Consider the following 11,909-nt stretch of genomic DNA (forward strand, 5'->3'; position numbering starts at 1 on the left):
CCTTCTTGCTGTTGTCCTGACCGTTGGGATCCCATGCCACAAGTTTACAGTGGATAAACACCTGGTGAGTAAGAAGTGAGGTTGAGGGGCAGTTGGCTTCCAGTTTTACCAATAAAGCCCCGATTCTAAAAATGAACGTGTACAAGGATCTTCTCTAACAGTTTGACCCGATTGTATACTGAGGTCCATTGTCCAGTTATATAACCATCCACCTGTGTCTTTGTTCATTTTAATTATCAGTCCATCTCTCCACATGGAATCATTCGCTTTTCAACATCAAAGGAAACTAAAGCCATCGCTTCCTTCATGTTGAGGGTTATATTTAGTTACTGACGTTAATGAGATTATCTGCTGTGGATCTTCCTTTTCTAAAGCCACTCTGATATTCATTTAACATCTTTCTTCTTTATACAACATACGACACAACTATGTTGAGTAGTTTACATTTCTGTATTTCTCTTGCATGTTTTTGTACTTCCCATGCACCAAAGCGTGGCTGCATGGTGGTGTAGAAGCTAGCACTGTCACCTCACAGCAATCGGGGCCGGAACTCTATGCCAGATAACAAGTAGCTTAAGAAAACTAGCAGAACTTTCCTTGGTAACGTTCATGTCAAGGATTACTGACAAAGTCTGTGCTCCCTCTGGTCATACGTTTTGTCATTGACTTTCAATTTGTTTACTTGCCTCCATTGTGACAGAGAGAGTCTCCAGAAATGACTCCATGTCTCGTAGCTGAACCAGGAACATGGGTTTAAACTGCTCTCCCCATCTATGTTTAAGCTCAATAAAGCATTTTGTTGTCCTCCCACAGATACAATATTTGCTTGTTATTCTAGTACTTTGCCTACTTCTGTGCACCTTCATCCTTCGAGATGGAAATGCTCACAACTGACTTTCTCAATTGTCATGAGATTTCAATTCGATTCAGTTTATTTGTATAGCCCAATTTCACAAATTACAAATTTGTCTCGGAGTGCTTTACAATCTGTACACATAGACATCCCTGTCCCAAAACCTCACATCGGATCAGGAAAAACTCCCAAATAACCCTTCAGGGGGAAAAAAGGGAAGAAACCTTCAGGAGAGCAACAGAGGAGGATCCCTCTCCAGGATGGACAGAACAATAGATGTAATGTGTACAGAAGGACAGATTTAGAGTTAAAATACATTCAATGAATATGACAGAGTGTATGAATAGTTCGTAGTAGGCATATTCCACGATGGAGACCTCCACGATCCATCAGGCAGATGGAGGTAGAGAGGAGGAGTGGGCGGAGTCTCAACAGGACAGTGGCGTGGTCGGTAGCAGGAATTCCACGATCCAGACCTCGATGATCCATCAGGCAGATAGGATCTATGCCGTCTCATAGAGTCCGATGACCCCATGAGACGTGAAGTCACAAGGACTCCGGGGAGAAAGCAGAGTTAGTAACGTGTGATGGAGAGATGAAAATTCATTCATAAGGAGAGAAAAAAGAGGAGAGCTCAGTGCATCCTAAAACGTCCCCCAGCAGCTATAAGCCTATAGCAGCATATCCAGGGGCTGGACCAGGTGAACCTGATTCAGCCCTAACTATAAGCTCTGTCAAAGAGGAAAGTCTTAAATGAGGTGACTGTGTCTGCCTCCCGGACTGAAATTGGAAGCTGGTTCCATAAAAGAGGAGCTTGATAACTAAAGGCTCTGGCTCCCATTCTACTTTTTAAGACTCTAGGAACTACAAGTAGTCCCGCATTTAGTGAGCACAGCACTCTAGTGGGGCAATATGGTACTACAAGCTCCTTAAGATATGATGGAGCATCACCAATCAAGGCTTTGTCGGTTAAGAGAAGAATTTAAAAAGTGATTCTTGATTAAACGGGGAGCCAGTGCAGAGCAGCTAGTGCAGGAGTAATTCAATTCAGTTTATTTGTATAGCCCAATTTCACAAATTACAAATTTGTCTCGGAGTGCTTTACAATCTGTACACATAGACATCCCTGCCCCAAAACCTCACATCGGACCAGGAAAAACTCCCAAATAACCCTTCAGGGGGAAAAAAAGGGAAGAAACCTGGAGGAGAGCAACAGAGGAGGATCCCTCTCCTAGGATGGACAGATGCAATAGATGTAATGTGTACAGAAGGACAGATTTAGAGTTAAAATACATTCAATGAATATGACAGTGTATGAATAGTTCATAGTAGGCATATTCCACGATGGAGACCCAGACGATCCATCAGGCAGATGGCGGTGGGGAGGAGGTGCGGAGTCTCAACAGGACAGTGGCGTAGTCATGAGCAGGAATTACGACCCAGACGATCCATCAGGCAGATAGGATCTATGCGTCTCATAGGGTCCGATGACCCCATGAGACGTAAAGTCAAAAGGACTTCGGGAGAAAGCAGAGTTAGTAGCGTGTGATTGAGAGATGAAAATTCATCCTTAAGGAGAGAAAAAGAGGAGATAGGTACTCAGTGCATCCTAAAACGTCCGCAGCTATAAGCCTATAGCAGCATATCAAGGGCTGGACCAGGGCAAACCTGATTCAGCCCTAACTATAAGCTCTGTCAAAGAGGAAGGTCTTAAGTCTACTCTTAAACGAGGTGACTGTGTCTGCCTCCCGGACTGAAATTGGAAGCTGGTTCCATAAAAGAGGAGCTTGATAACTAAAGGCTCTGGCTCCCATTCTACTTTTTAAGACTCTAGGAACTACAAGTAGTCCGCATTTAGTGAGCGTAGCTCTAGTGGGCAATATGGTACGACAAGCTCCTTAAGATATGATGGAGCATCACCAATCAAGGCTTTGTAGGTTAAGAAGAATTTTAAAAGTGATTCTTGATTTTACTGGGAGCCAGTGCAGAGCAGCTAGTGCAGGAGTGATGTGATCTCTTTTCTTAGTTTTAGTGAGAACACGAGCTGCAGCATTCTGGATCAACTGGAGGGACCTAAGAGATTTATTAGAGCAGCCTGCTAATAAGGAGTTGCAGTAATCCAGTCTCAAGTAACACGCGTAAACCAATTTTTCTGCATCTTTTTGAGACAAGATGTGCCTGATTTTTGAAATATTACGTAGATGAAAGAATGCAGTCCTTGAGATTTGCTTTACATGGGAGTTAAAGGACAAGTCCCGATCAAAGATAACGCCAAGATTCTTTACAGTGGTGTTGGATGCCAGGGCAATGCCGTCTACAGAATCCACATCACCAGATAATTGATCTCTGAGGTGCTCAGGGCCGATTAAAATTAATGTGATCTCTTTTCTTAGTTTTCGTGAGAACACGAGCTGCAGCATTCTGGATTAACTGGAGGGACCTAAGAGACTTATTAGAGCAGCCTGATAATAAGGAGTTGCAGTAATCCAGTCTCGAAGTAACGAACGCGTGAACCAATTTTTCTGCATCTTTTGAGACAAGATGTGCCTGATTTTTGAAATATTACGTCGATGAAAGAATGCAGTCCTTGAGATTTGCTTAACGTGGGAGTTGAAGGACAAGTCCTGATCAAAGAGAACGCCGATATTCTTTACAGTGGTGTTGGATGCTAGAGCAATGCCATCCACAGAAACCACATCACCAGATAATTGATCTCTGAGGTGCTCAGGGCCGATTAAAATTACTTCGGTTTTATCTGAGTTTAACATCAAGAAGTTGCAGGTCATCCATATTTTTATGTCTTTAAGACATGCTTAAATTTTACTGAGTTGGTTGGTCTCCTCTGGTTTTATCGATAGATATAGTTGAGTATCATCTGCAAAACAATGAAAGTTTATGGAGTGTTTCCTGATAATATTGCCCAAAGGAAGCATTTATAAGGTAAATAAAATTGGTCCAAGCACAGAACCTTGTGGAACTCCGTCACTAACGTTGGTGGTTATCGAGGCGTCATCGTTTACAAATACAAACTGAGATCGATCTGATAAATAGGATTTAAACCAACTTAGTGCGGTGCCTGAAATGCCAATCGACTGCTCCAGTCTCTGTAATAGGATGTCATGGTCAATGGTGTCGAATGCAGCACGAAGGTCAAACAAGACCAGAACAGAGATGAGTCCTTTATCTGCTTGCCATTAAGAGATCATTTGTAATTTTCACCAGTGCTGTCTCGGTGCTGTGGTGTTTTCTAAATCCTGACTGAAACTCTTCAAATAAACTATTATGATGTAGAAAGTCACACAACTGATTTGCGACCACTTTCTCAAGGATCTTGGAGAGGAAGGGGAGGTTAGAGATCGGTCTGTAGTTAGCCAACACCTCTGGATCCAGAGTGGGCTTTTTCAGGAGAGGTGTAATGACAGCTACTTTGAAGGAATGTGGTACGTGGCCTGTTAACAAAGACACATTGATAATATCTAATAGAGAGCTGCCAATTAAAGGCAAAACGTCTTTAAGCAGCCTCGTCGGGATGGGGTCCAAGAGACAGGTAGACGTGTTAGAAGTAGAAACCGTTGAAGATAATAGGTCACAGTTGATGGGAGAAAAGCCCTCCAAATATACACCAGGGCATACAGCCCTTGTCCTCAAGGCCATTACACTTGAGGACAGATTGGCACTGGTTAAGGGCAAGAGATTATTAATCTTGTCCCTAATAGTTAAAATCTTTTCATTAAAGAAGTTCATAAAGTCATTACTACCGAGGTCTATAGGAATACTCGGCTCCACAGAGCTGTGACTCTCTGTCAGCCTGGCTACAGTGCTGAAGAGAAACCTGGGGTTGTTCTTATTGTTCTCCATTACTGATGAGTAATAGGCTGCTCTGGCATTACGGAGGGCCTTCTTATAAGTTTTAAGACTATCTCGCCAACTAAGCGGGATTCTTCCAGATTAGTTGAACGCCATATGCTTTCAAGCTTTCGTGACGTTTGCTTTAGTTTGCGGGTCTGAGGGTTATACCAGGGAGCAAACCTCCTCTGCCTCACTGTCTTCTTCTTCAGAGGGGCGATCGAGTCCAGTGTCATTCTCAGTGAGCCTGTGGCACTATCAACAAGATGATCAATCTGGGACGGACTAAACTTAGACCAGGAGTCCTCTGTTATATTGAGACATGGTATTGAATCAAATGCAGAAGGAATCGCTTCTTTAAATTTAGCAATAGCACTGTCAGTTAGACATCTGGTGTAGAAACTTTTGACTAACGGTGTCCACTCCGGGAGTATAAATTCAAAAGTTATAAGGTTGTGGTCTGACAATAGAGGATTCTGTGGGAAGACCTTCAAATGCTCGATGTCAACGCCATAAGTAAGAACAAGATCAAGCGTGTGGCCAAAGCTGTGAGTGGGGTTCTGTACTCTCTGACAGAAGCAGATCGAGTCCAACAATGAGATGAATGGAGCACTAAGGCAATCATTATCAACATCCACATGAATATTAAAATCTCCTACAATAATAACTTTATCAGTTTTAAGAACCAGACTTGATATAAATTCTGAAAATTCAGATATAAACTCTGAATATGGACCTGGTGGCCGGTACAGAATCACAAACAGAATTGGCTGTAGTGTTTTCCAGGTTTGATGTGAAAGACTAAGAACAAGGCTTTCAAATGAGGTGTAGTTTAATTTAGGTTTAGGATTTATTAATAGGCTAGAGTCAAAGATGGCTGCTACTCCACCTCCTCGACCGGTGCCTCGAGGAATATGACTTGGAGGAGTCGATTCATTCAGGCAGACATATTCTTCATGGCTCAGCCAGGTTTCAGTTAGGCAACATAAATCAATGTGATTACCTGATATTAAATCATTTAGTAACACAGCTTTAGATGACAGAGATCTAATATTTAGGAGACCACATTTAATAGTCCTGTTTTGTTGCACTGCTGAAATAATGGTGTTAACTTGTATAAGGTTATTGTGTACGACTCCTCTTCTGCTTATTTTTGATAGAATTAATTTAAGTTTAAGTGGCCGTGGGACAGACACAGTCTCTATGGAGCTCTGGGAGGGACTGGGTGAGAGGGGGCGGAGGCTCCGGGGGAGGGATGTGCTATGGGGGACACTGGGTGACAGGGGCGTGGGGCTACTCTGTTTCTGCTTTATGACATGAACCCTGCGTTGTCACAGATATGGCTGTCCGGTGATCAACTTGGTCATGTTCGCAGAAATGAGACGCGCTCCGTCCAACGTGGGATGGATGCCGTCTCTCCTCATCAGATCAGGTTTTCCCCAGAAAGTCTTCCAGTTGTCTACGTAGCCCACATTATTCGCTGGGCACCACCTCGACAGCCAGCGGTTGAATGACGACATTCGGCTAAACAATTCGTCAGTCAGCAAATTTGGGAGAGGACCAGAGAAAACTACGGTGTCCGACAATGTCTTGGCATAAGCACACACGGATTCCACATTAATTTTAGTGACCTCCGACTGGCGTAGTCGGGAGTCATTACCACCGGCGTGTATTACAATCTTACTGTATCTACGCTTGTCCATAGCCAGCAGTTTCAAACAAGACTCAACGTCGCCCGCTCTGGCCCCCGGGAGGCACACGACTGTGGTCCGCGGCTTCGCTATTTTCACGTTCCTGACTAGAGCTCCCGATAACCAGGGTGTGTTCCTCAGCGGGTGTGTCGCTGAGCAGGGAAAAGCGGTTCGAAACGGGAAGTGGTTGGTGCACAGCGGGCTTCTGTATAGACTTACTATTCCTGCGAACAGTTACCCAGCCTCCCGGCTGCACGGGCAACGCTGGGGAACAGTTAGCAGCCAACTGTAACTCCACGCCGACTACGGGCTAACTAGCATAGCTGTCTGAGCTTCGATGGCACGGAGTCGTGCATCTAACCCACTTAGACCTGCCTCCAACCTAGCAAATGAACTACACTTGTTGCATGTATCAGAGGGATAACTATACATGAGACACTGAGCAAGAGAAGAAGAAGTCATGCTCGCTGCTGAGCTGGCAACTGGAAGAGATGCAATAGCTTACCGGAAGAGTGAGATGATGCATTGATTTCAGTTCTCTGCATTTGACCATCCATCACTGGTCCTGAACTGCTTGAAAGTCGTGCACGGTCTGCCAATCCATAGCTTCATAATCCCAACAGTCATCCTCAGTCCCAAAAGCTATGATTGGTACTTTAACAATCGACGTTTGGAGTCGGCACATATTTTATCCAAGCGATGGGTCAAAAAACACTTCGTCGGGCCATCAGACATAGAAAGCCACTTCAGACAAAGATCTCCGTTCCGATTGGCGTAGTAAGACCAACATATCCGAGGGTATCACTTAAACGTCTATTGCAGCGCAGGATTATTTAACCATCATTGACAGTATACACCCTCTTCTTGAAAATGAAGCCAACCTTTAACGCTCGTGTACATCAAGCAGTCACTAAGACTCTATAAAAATACTGGACCTTGAACACAATCACACAGAAGAATAAGCAGAGCTTCCAAGTATAGTTCCATCTTTTATTGTCTCATAATAATCTAAAATGAAGGGCAATATTACACTTTTAGAAGTTTACAAAACCAATAATAAAAGTCCATTTCAGATTGAAGGAGCCAGTGTGCAAAATGGATCCATTCCTGTTCCAGAATAAAAGACAAGGTTAGGTAGTTGTTAAAGATTATTATATAGTTCAATGCAAAATACAAGAATTACCTGGAGAGTCAGTCAATAATTCACATCAGTGATGGTCAGAGGTCCAAGGACAGCTTTTTGTGCCATACCACGCTTCCCTGTTTTAAAGTTAAAAGGTTTAAGTACAAATCAAACGTGACGGGTTGATATAGCAGAAGTCACCAATACCTGATGCTAAACTCCTGACCCTCCTGGACTTGCAGTCAGAGTCACAGCAGGCACAGAGATAGCGGGATGCAGAGTTGTCCAACTGCTCCCAGCTGAGTTCATGAGGGTCGGAGAAGAGTCAGAAAATTATTCTCAGTGGTTCCATCATACAAGTCTGATGAACCCAGAGAACATTGTGAATGTTTTCAGTGACATGTTTACCCATGCTCGTTGTCATAGTGACAGGCCTTCTTGCTGTTGTCCTGGCCATTGGGATCCCAAGCCACAAGTTTACAGTGGATAAACACCTGGTGAGTAAGAAGTGAGGTTGAGGGGCAGTTGGCTTCCAGTTTTACCAATAAAGCCCCGATTCTAAAAATGAACGTGTACAAGTTATCGTTACCTCTTCACCGAGACCAAACCTAAAGGCTTGAAGGGAAAGGCGGAGCTCAGAGGACTTTTGCCTTTGTTCAAATTTGGAGCGTGATACCAGACTGTCCACAAGACATCTGTGTGGGGGAGAAAGAAAGTGTCAAGTCTGATTTCTGGACAACAAAATGCTAAACGGTGGAACCAGATTACCCCTCATTGGCGATTATCGGGTACAAAGTGCTTCCAGGCTGCAGCTCTGGTGTGGTAGCCGCTACGCATTCCTCAAGAAACAGCAGCAAGGGCTGATGGGTCTCCTGCGCCACGCTAGCCATGATCGGGATAAAGGAGCCCAGAGGAAAGGTGGTGGATTCAGCGGGGCCGGAGAAGTCAGCTACAGCCGTAAACAGGAGAGGAGTCATTACGCTGCAGGAGTCACTGGGAGAGCTGCCATCTCCAGTCAGGTCACGCTTCACACCCACCATTCATGAGGCCAAAGTGGAACTCTAGATCTCCCAGACCAAACGTGTTGAAAATTGGGGCATGAAGCCGCGGGTACCAGTCTTCAGGCCTGCAACACAAAGCAAGAGTTAAACAGCTGCCATGTTACCAAACTCTCAAAGCTGAAGCAGTGTGAACACCCACCTCTCATATTCACAGACAACGGGGCGAGTGAAGTCCACAGAGTCAGGAGAGGAACTGTAGGTCAGATCATTGGTGAACATCAAGCGATCCCCAGTTACCTACGAGACACAAATGTCACCAAGCTGCAGGAAGTACAGTGGACTCAGTTTGCAGGTACACATGTGGAGGTGCTACGCACAATTCTCCTGAAGTTACAGTCGTCGAAGTCCACGCTGAAAAAAGCCTCGGTGGCCGAGAAGCTGGTGGGGAAGCAGTTACCCAGACGGAAGAGCGAGGTATCAGCCCGGGACCTGCCCTCCGTCCACACCAGCCTCACAGAGTCGGTTCCACAGTCCAGCTTCATGTCTGGAAGGAGACACAACACAAACAAGTTGATACTCAAACAGCTTTAGTTATATCACAATAACAAAGCTTTGTGCATCATTTTGTTCCAATATTACCTCCATACACCGACATGGCAGCAGCCAGGCTCACAAGCAGTGCACGCTGCCAAAAGAAAGCCATCATGACTGGATGCTGGCTCTGGACACTGTGGGGTGTTTTTATTCCTTGTTACCGGGCAACTTTCATCAAGACAACCTCTTTCAGCTGGTGTGTGTTGACGGCCTCAGGTGCAGAGGCCATCATACTTCTTCTTCTTCTGAAGTTTATCTGTGGACTACAAGTTAAGGTTTAAGGTGCATACCGCCACCTATTGTACCGGAGTGTGTAACATCATGACTTTAGGACATTTTTCCTTTTAAAGACAGTAATATTGTTTTTATGATAAATGTAAAAGATGTAAAAACACTTCATATAGTTACCATCTTGCCTTTCAGTCTTTCTCTTTCCACGCTGAACTTTCTGCAATCTATCAATAAATGTTCAACAGTTTCTTTAAAGTTGCATATCTCACATTTATCCCACAGTCTTATGAATTAAACATTATTGTAAATTCTATACTGGCATATAAACTTCAGTTAAAGGATCTGATTGTATACTGAGGTCAAAACCTTCTAAGATTTCTGAACCTACTTTACTTTAATTGTTCCATTTAATAATAAAAAAGTCCATTGTCCAGTTGAATAAGCTTCCACATGTGGGTATGTTAATTTCACCTTTTAGTTTATCTCTCCACATGGAATCATACGCTTTCTCAATGTCAAAGAAAACTAAAGCCGTCGCTTCCTTCATGTGAAGTGTCTTTACTCTTTTCTATTTAGTTACTTAAGTTAATGAGATCATCTTCGGGTAAGTTGGTTTAAATCGTATTCATCAGATCAATCCCATTTCATATTTGTAAACGATGAAGCCTCAGTGACCATCAACGTTAATCACGGAGTTCCACAAGGTTCTGTGCTTGGACCCATTTTATTTTCCTTATACATGCTTCCTATGATCAATATTATCAGGAAACACTCCATAAACTTTCATTGTTATGCAGATGAAACTCAATTATAGCTATGGATCAAACCAGAGGAGTCCAACCAGCTCGCTAAAATTCAAGCATGTCTTAAAGATATAAAAACATGGATGACCTGCAACTTCCTGATGTTAATCTCTGACAAAACTGAAGTTATTTTACTCTGAACACCTCAGGGATCAATTATCTGGTGATGTGGTTTCTGTAGACGGCATTGCCCTGGCATCCAACACCACTGTAAAGAATCTCGGCGTTATCTTTGATTGGGACTTGTCCTTTAACTCCCACGTGAAGCAAATCTCAAGGAAGGCATTTTTTCATCTATGTAACACTTCAAAAATCAGGCACATCTTGTCTCAAGAAGATGCAAAAATACTGGTTTACGCATTTGTTACTTCTAGACTAGATTAGTGCAATTTATCAGGCTGCTATAAAAAGTCTCTTAGGTCCCTCCAGTTGATCCAGAAGGCTGCAGCTCGTGTTCTCACAAAAAGAAAAGAGATCACATTACTCCTGCATTAGCCGCTCTGCACTGGTTGGCTGTAAAATCAAGAATCAACTTTAAAATTCTTCTAAACTAAAAAACGTTGATAGGTGATGCACCATCATATCTTAAGGAGCATGTAGTACCATATTGCTCCACTAGAGTGCTGCTTTACTAAATGCGGGGCTACTTGTGGTTCTGAGAGTCTTAACAAGTAGGATGGGAGCCAGAGCCTTCAGTTATCAAGCTCCTCTTTAATGAACCAGTTTCCACCTTCAGTCCTGGAGGCACACAGTCACCTCATTTAAGAGTAGTGTAACTGCCATGAATGTTATTTATGTCATTTGTAGTAAGTTTGGTTGAATATATTATTTGTACAACTCGTTTATTGAATGTTGGTTTGTTTTTGTTTTATATTTGGTGGGAACTATTTGCGTGTCCTGTGTTGCGCTGGGATGCATTTGATTGCAACAATCGCAGGTGAACATGTGGTTGAAGCTAGAAGTGCAAGTAAGTGAAGCTAGGAAGAGTAAGTAAGTGAAGCAAGTAAGAGAAGCTAGAAGTGCAAGTAAGTGAAGCTAGGAAGAGTAAGTAAGTGAAGCAAGTAAGTGAAGCTAGGAAGTGCAAGTAAGTGAAGCTAGGAAGTGCAAGTAAGAGAAGAATACATGTTTAAGTGGACCCATTCCCTCGTGGTTTATGTGCAGCCAGTGAGGTACGTTTATGTTTTATGTTAATGTTTTCGTCGCATATATTTGTCAACTGTATTTTATGTAATGTCAACGTCAACCTTGTTAAATGTATTTTGTACAGTTCGACGGTGGATTGAAGGTGGATGGCGAAGCGCCCGCATCCAATAAACATCTGTCAGTAAAGAAAAAGAACAACGGTGGCGTCTAATTCCTGGAGGGAGTGATAGTCGAACTCAAGCCTGCTGATTCCCCGGACCTGCTCGTGCAAGACAGCTCGTCAAGACGGAGTCACAGCCACTGTCAAAGGACACACCAGTTCATCCATTTTCATGAAGACGTCCGTAAGTCAGGCACTTAAGTGTGTGTTCTGAAAGGTGACACAAGGATTGAAAAAGTACAATGGACTACGAAGGGCTGTGTACCCAAATAACATAACAGTGTTTAGCAAGATATTAAGTCATTAAAGCAAGATATTTAGTGATATTGATCATTAATTATTTCATTATAAATAGTTAATTGATTTCCTTAAGAAAAGTGCATTTTTCGTTTATGTGCATTTAAGAAAGCTGCCATTTGAAGTGAAGTTTGAAATTCGGTATTTTATTTGAAGGGTTAATTTGA

General features: G+C 43.2%; 1 protein-coding gene across 1 annotated transcript; it reads right to left on the reverse strand.

Moving 5' to 3' along the window:
* Positions 1 to 7,585: 7,585 nt before the first annotated feature.
* Positions 7,586 to 9,229, reverse strand: LOC130198463 (zona pellucida sperm-binding protein 3-like). Its single transcript, XM_056421638.1, has 9 exons — positions 9,154 to 9,229; positions 8,892 to 9,058; positions 8,714 to 8,811; positions 8,551 to 8,639; positions 8,282 to 8,462; positions 8,103 to 8,208; positions 7,922 to 8,007; positions 7,721 to 7,812; positions 7,586 to 7,650 (listed from the first exon to the last, which is right to left on the reverse strand). The coding sequence occupies exons 1-9, from the start codon at positions 9,218 to 9,220 to the stop codon at positions 7,586 to 7,588; spliced, it is 951 nt and encodes a 316-aa protein (XP_056277613.1). The 5' UTR covers positions 9,221 to 9,229.
* Between the last annotated feature and the right edge of the window lie 2,680 nt (positions 9,230 to 11,909).

This window comes from Pseudoliparis swirei, chromosome 8 (assembly GCF_029220125.1).
Source record: "Pseudoliparis swirei isolate HS2019 ecotype Mariana Trench chromosome 8, NWPU_hadal_v1, whole genome shotgun sequence".
Classification (NCBI taxonomy): domain Eukaryota; kingdom Metazoa; phylum Chordata; class Actinopteri; order Perciformes; family Liparidae; genus Pseudoliparis; species Pseudoliparis swirei.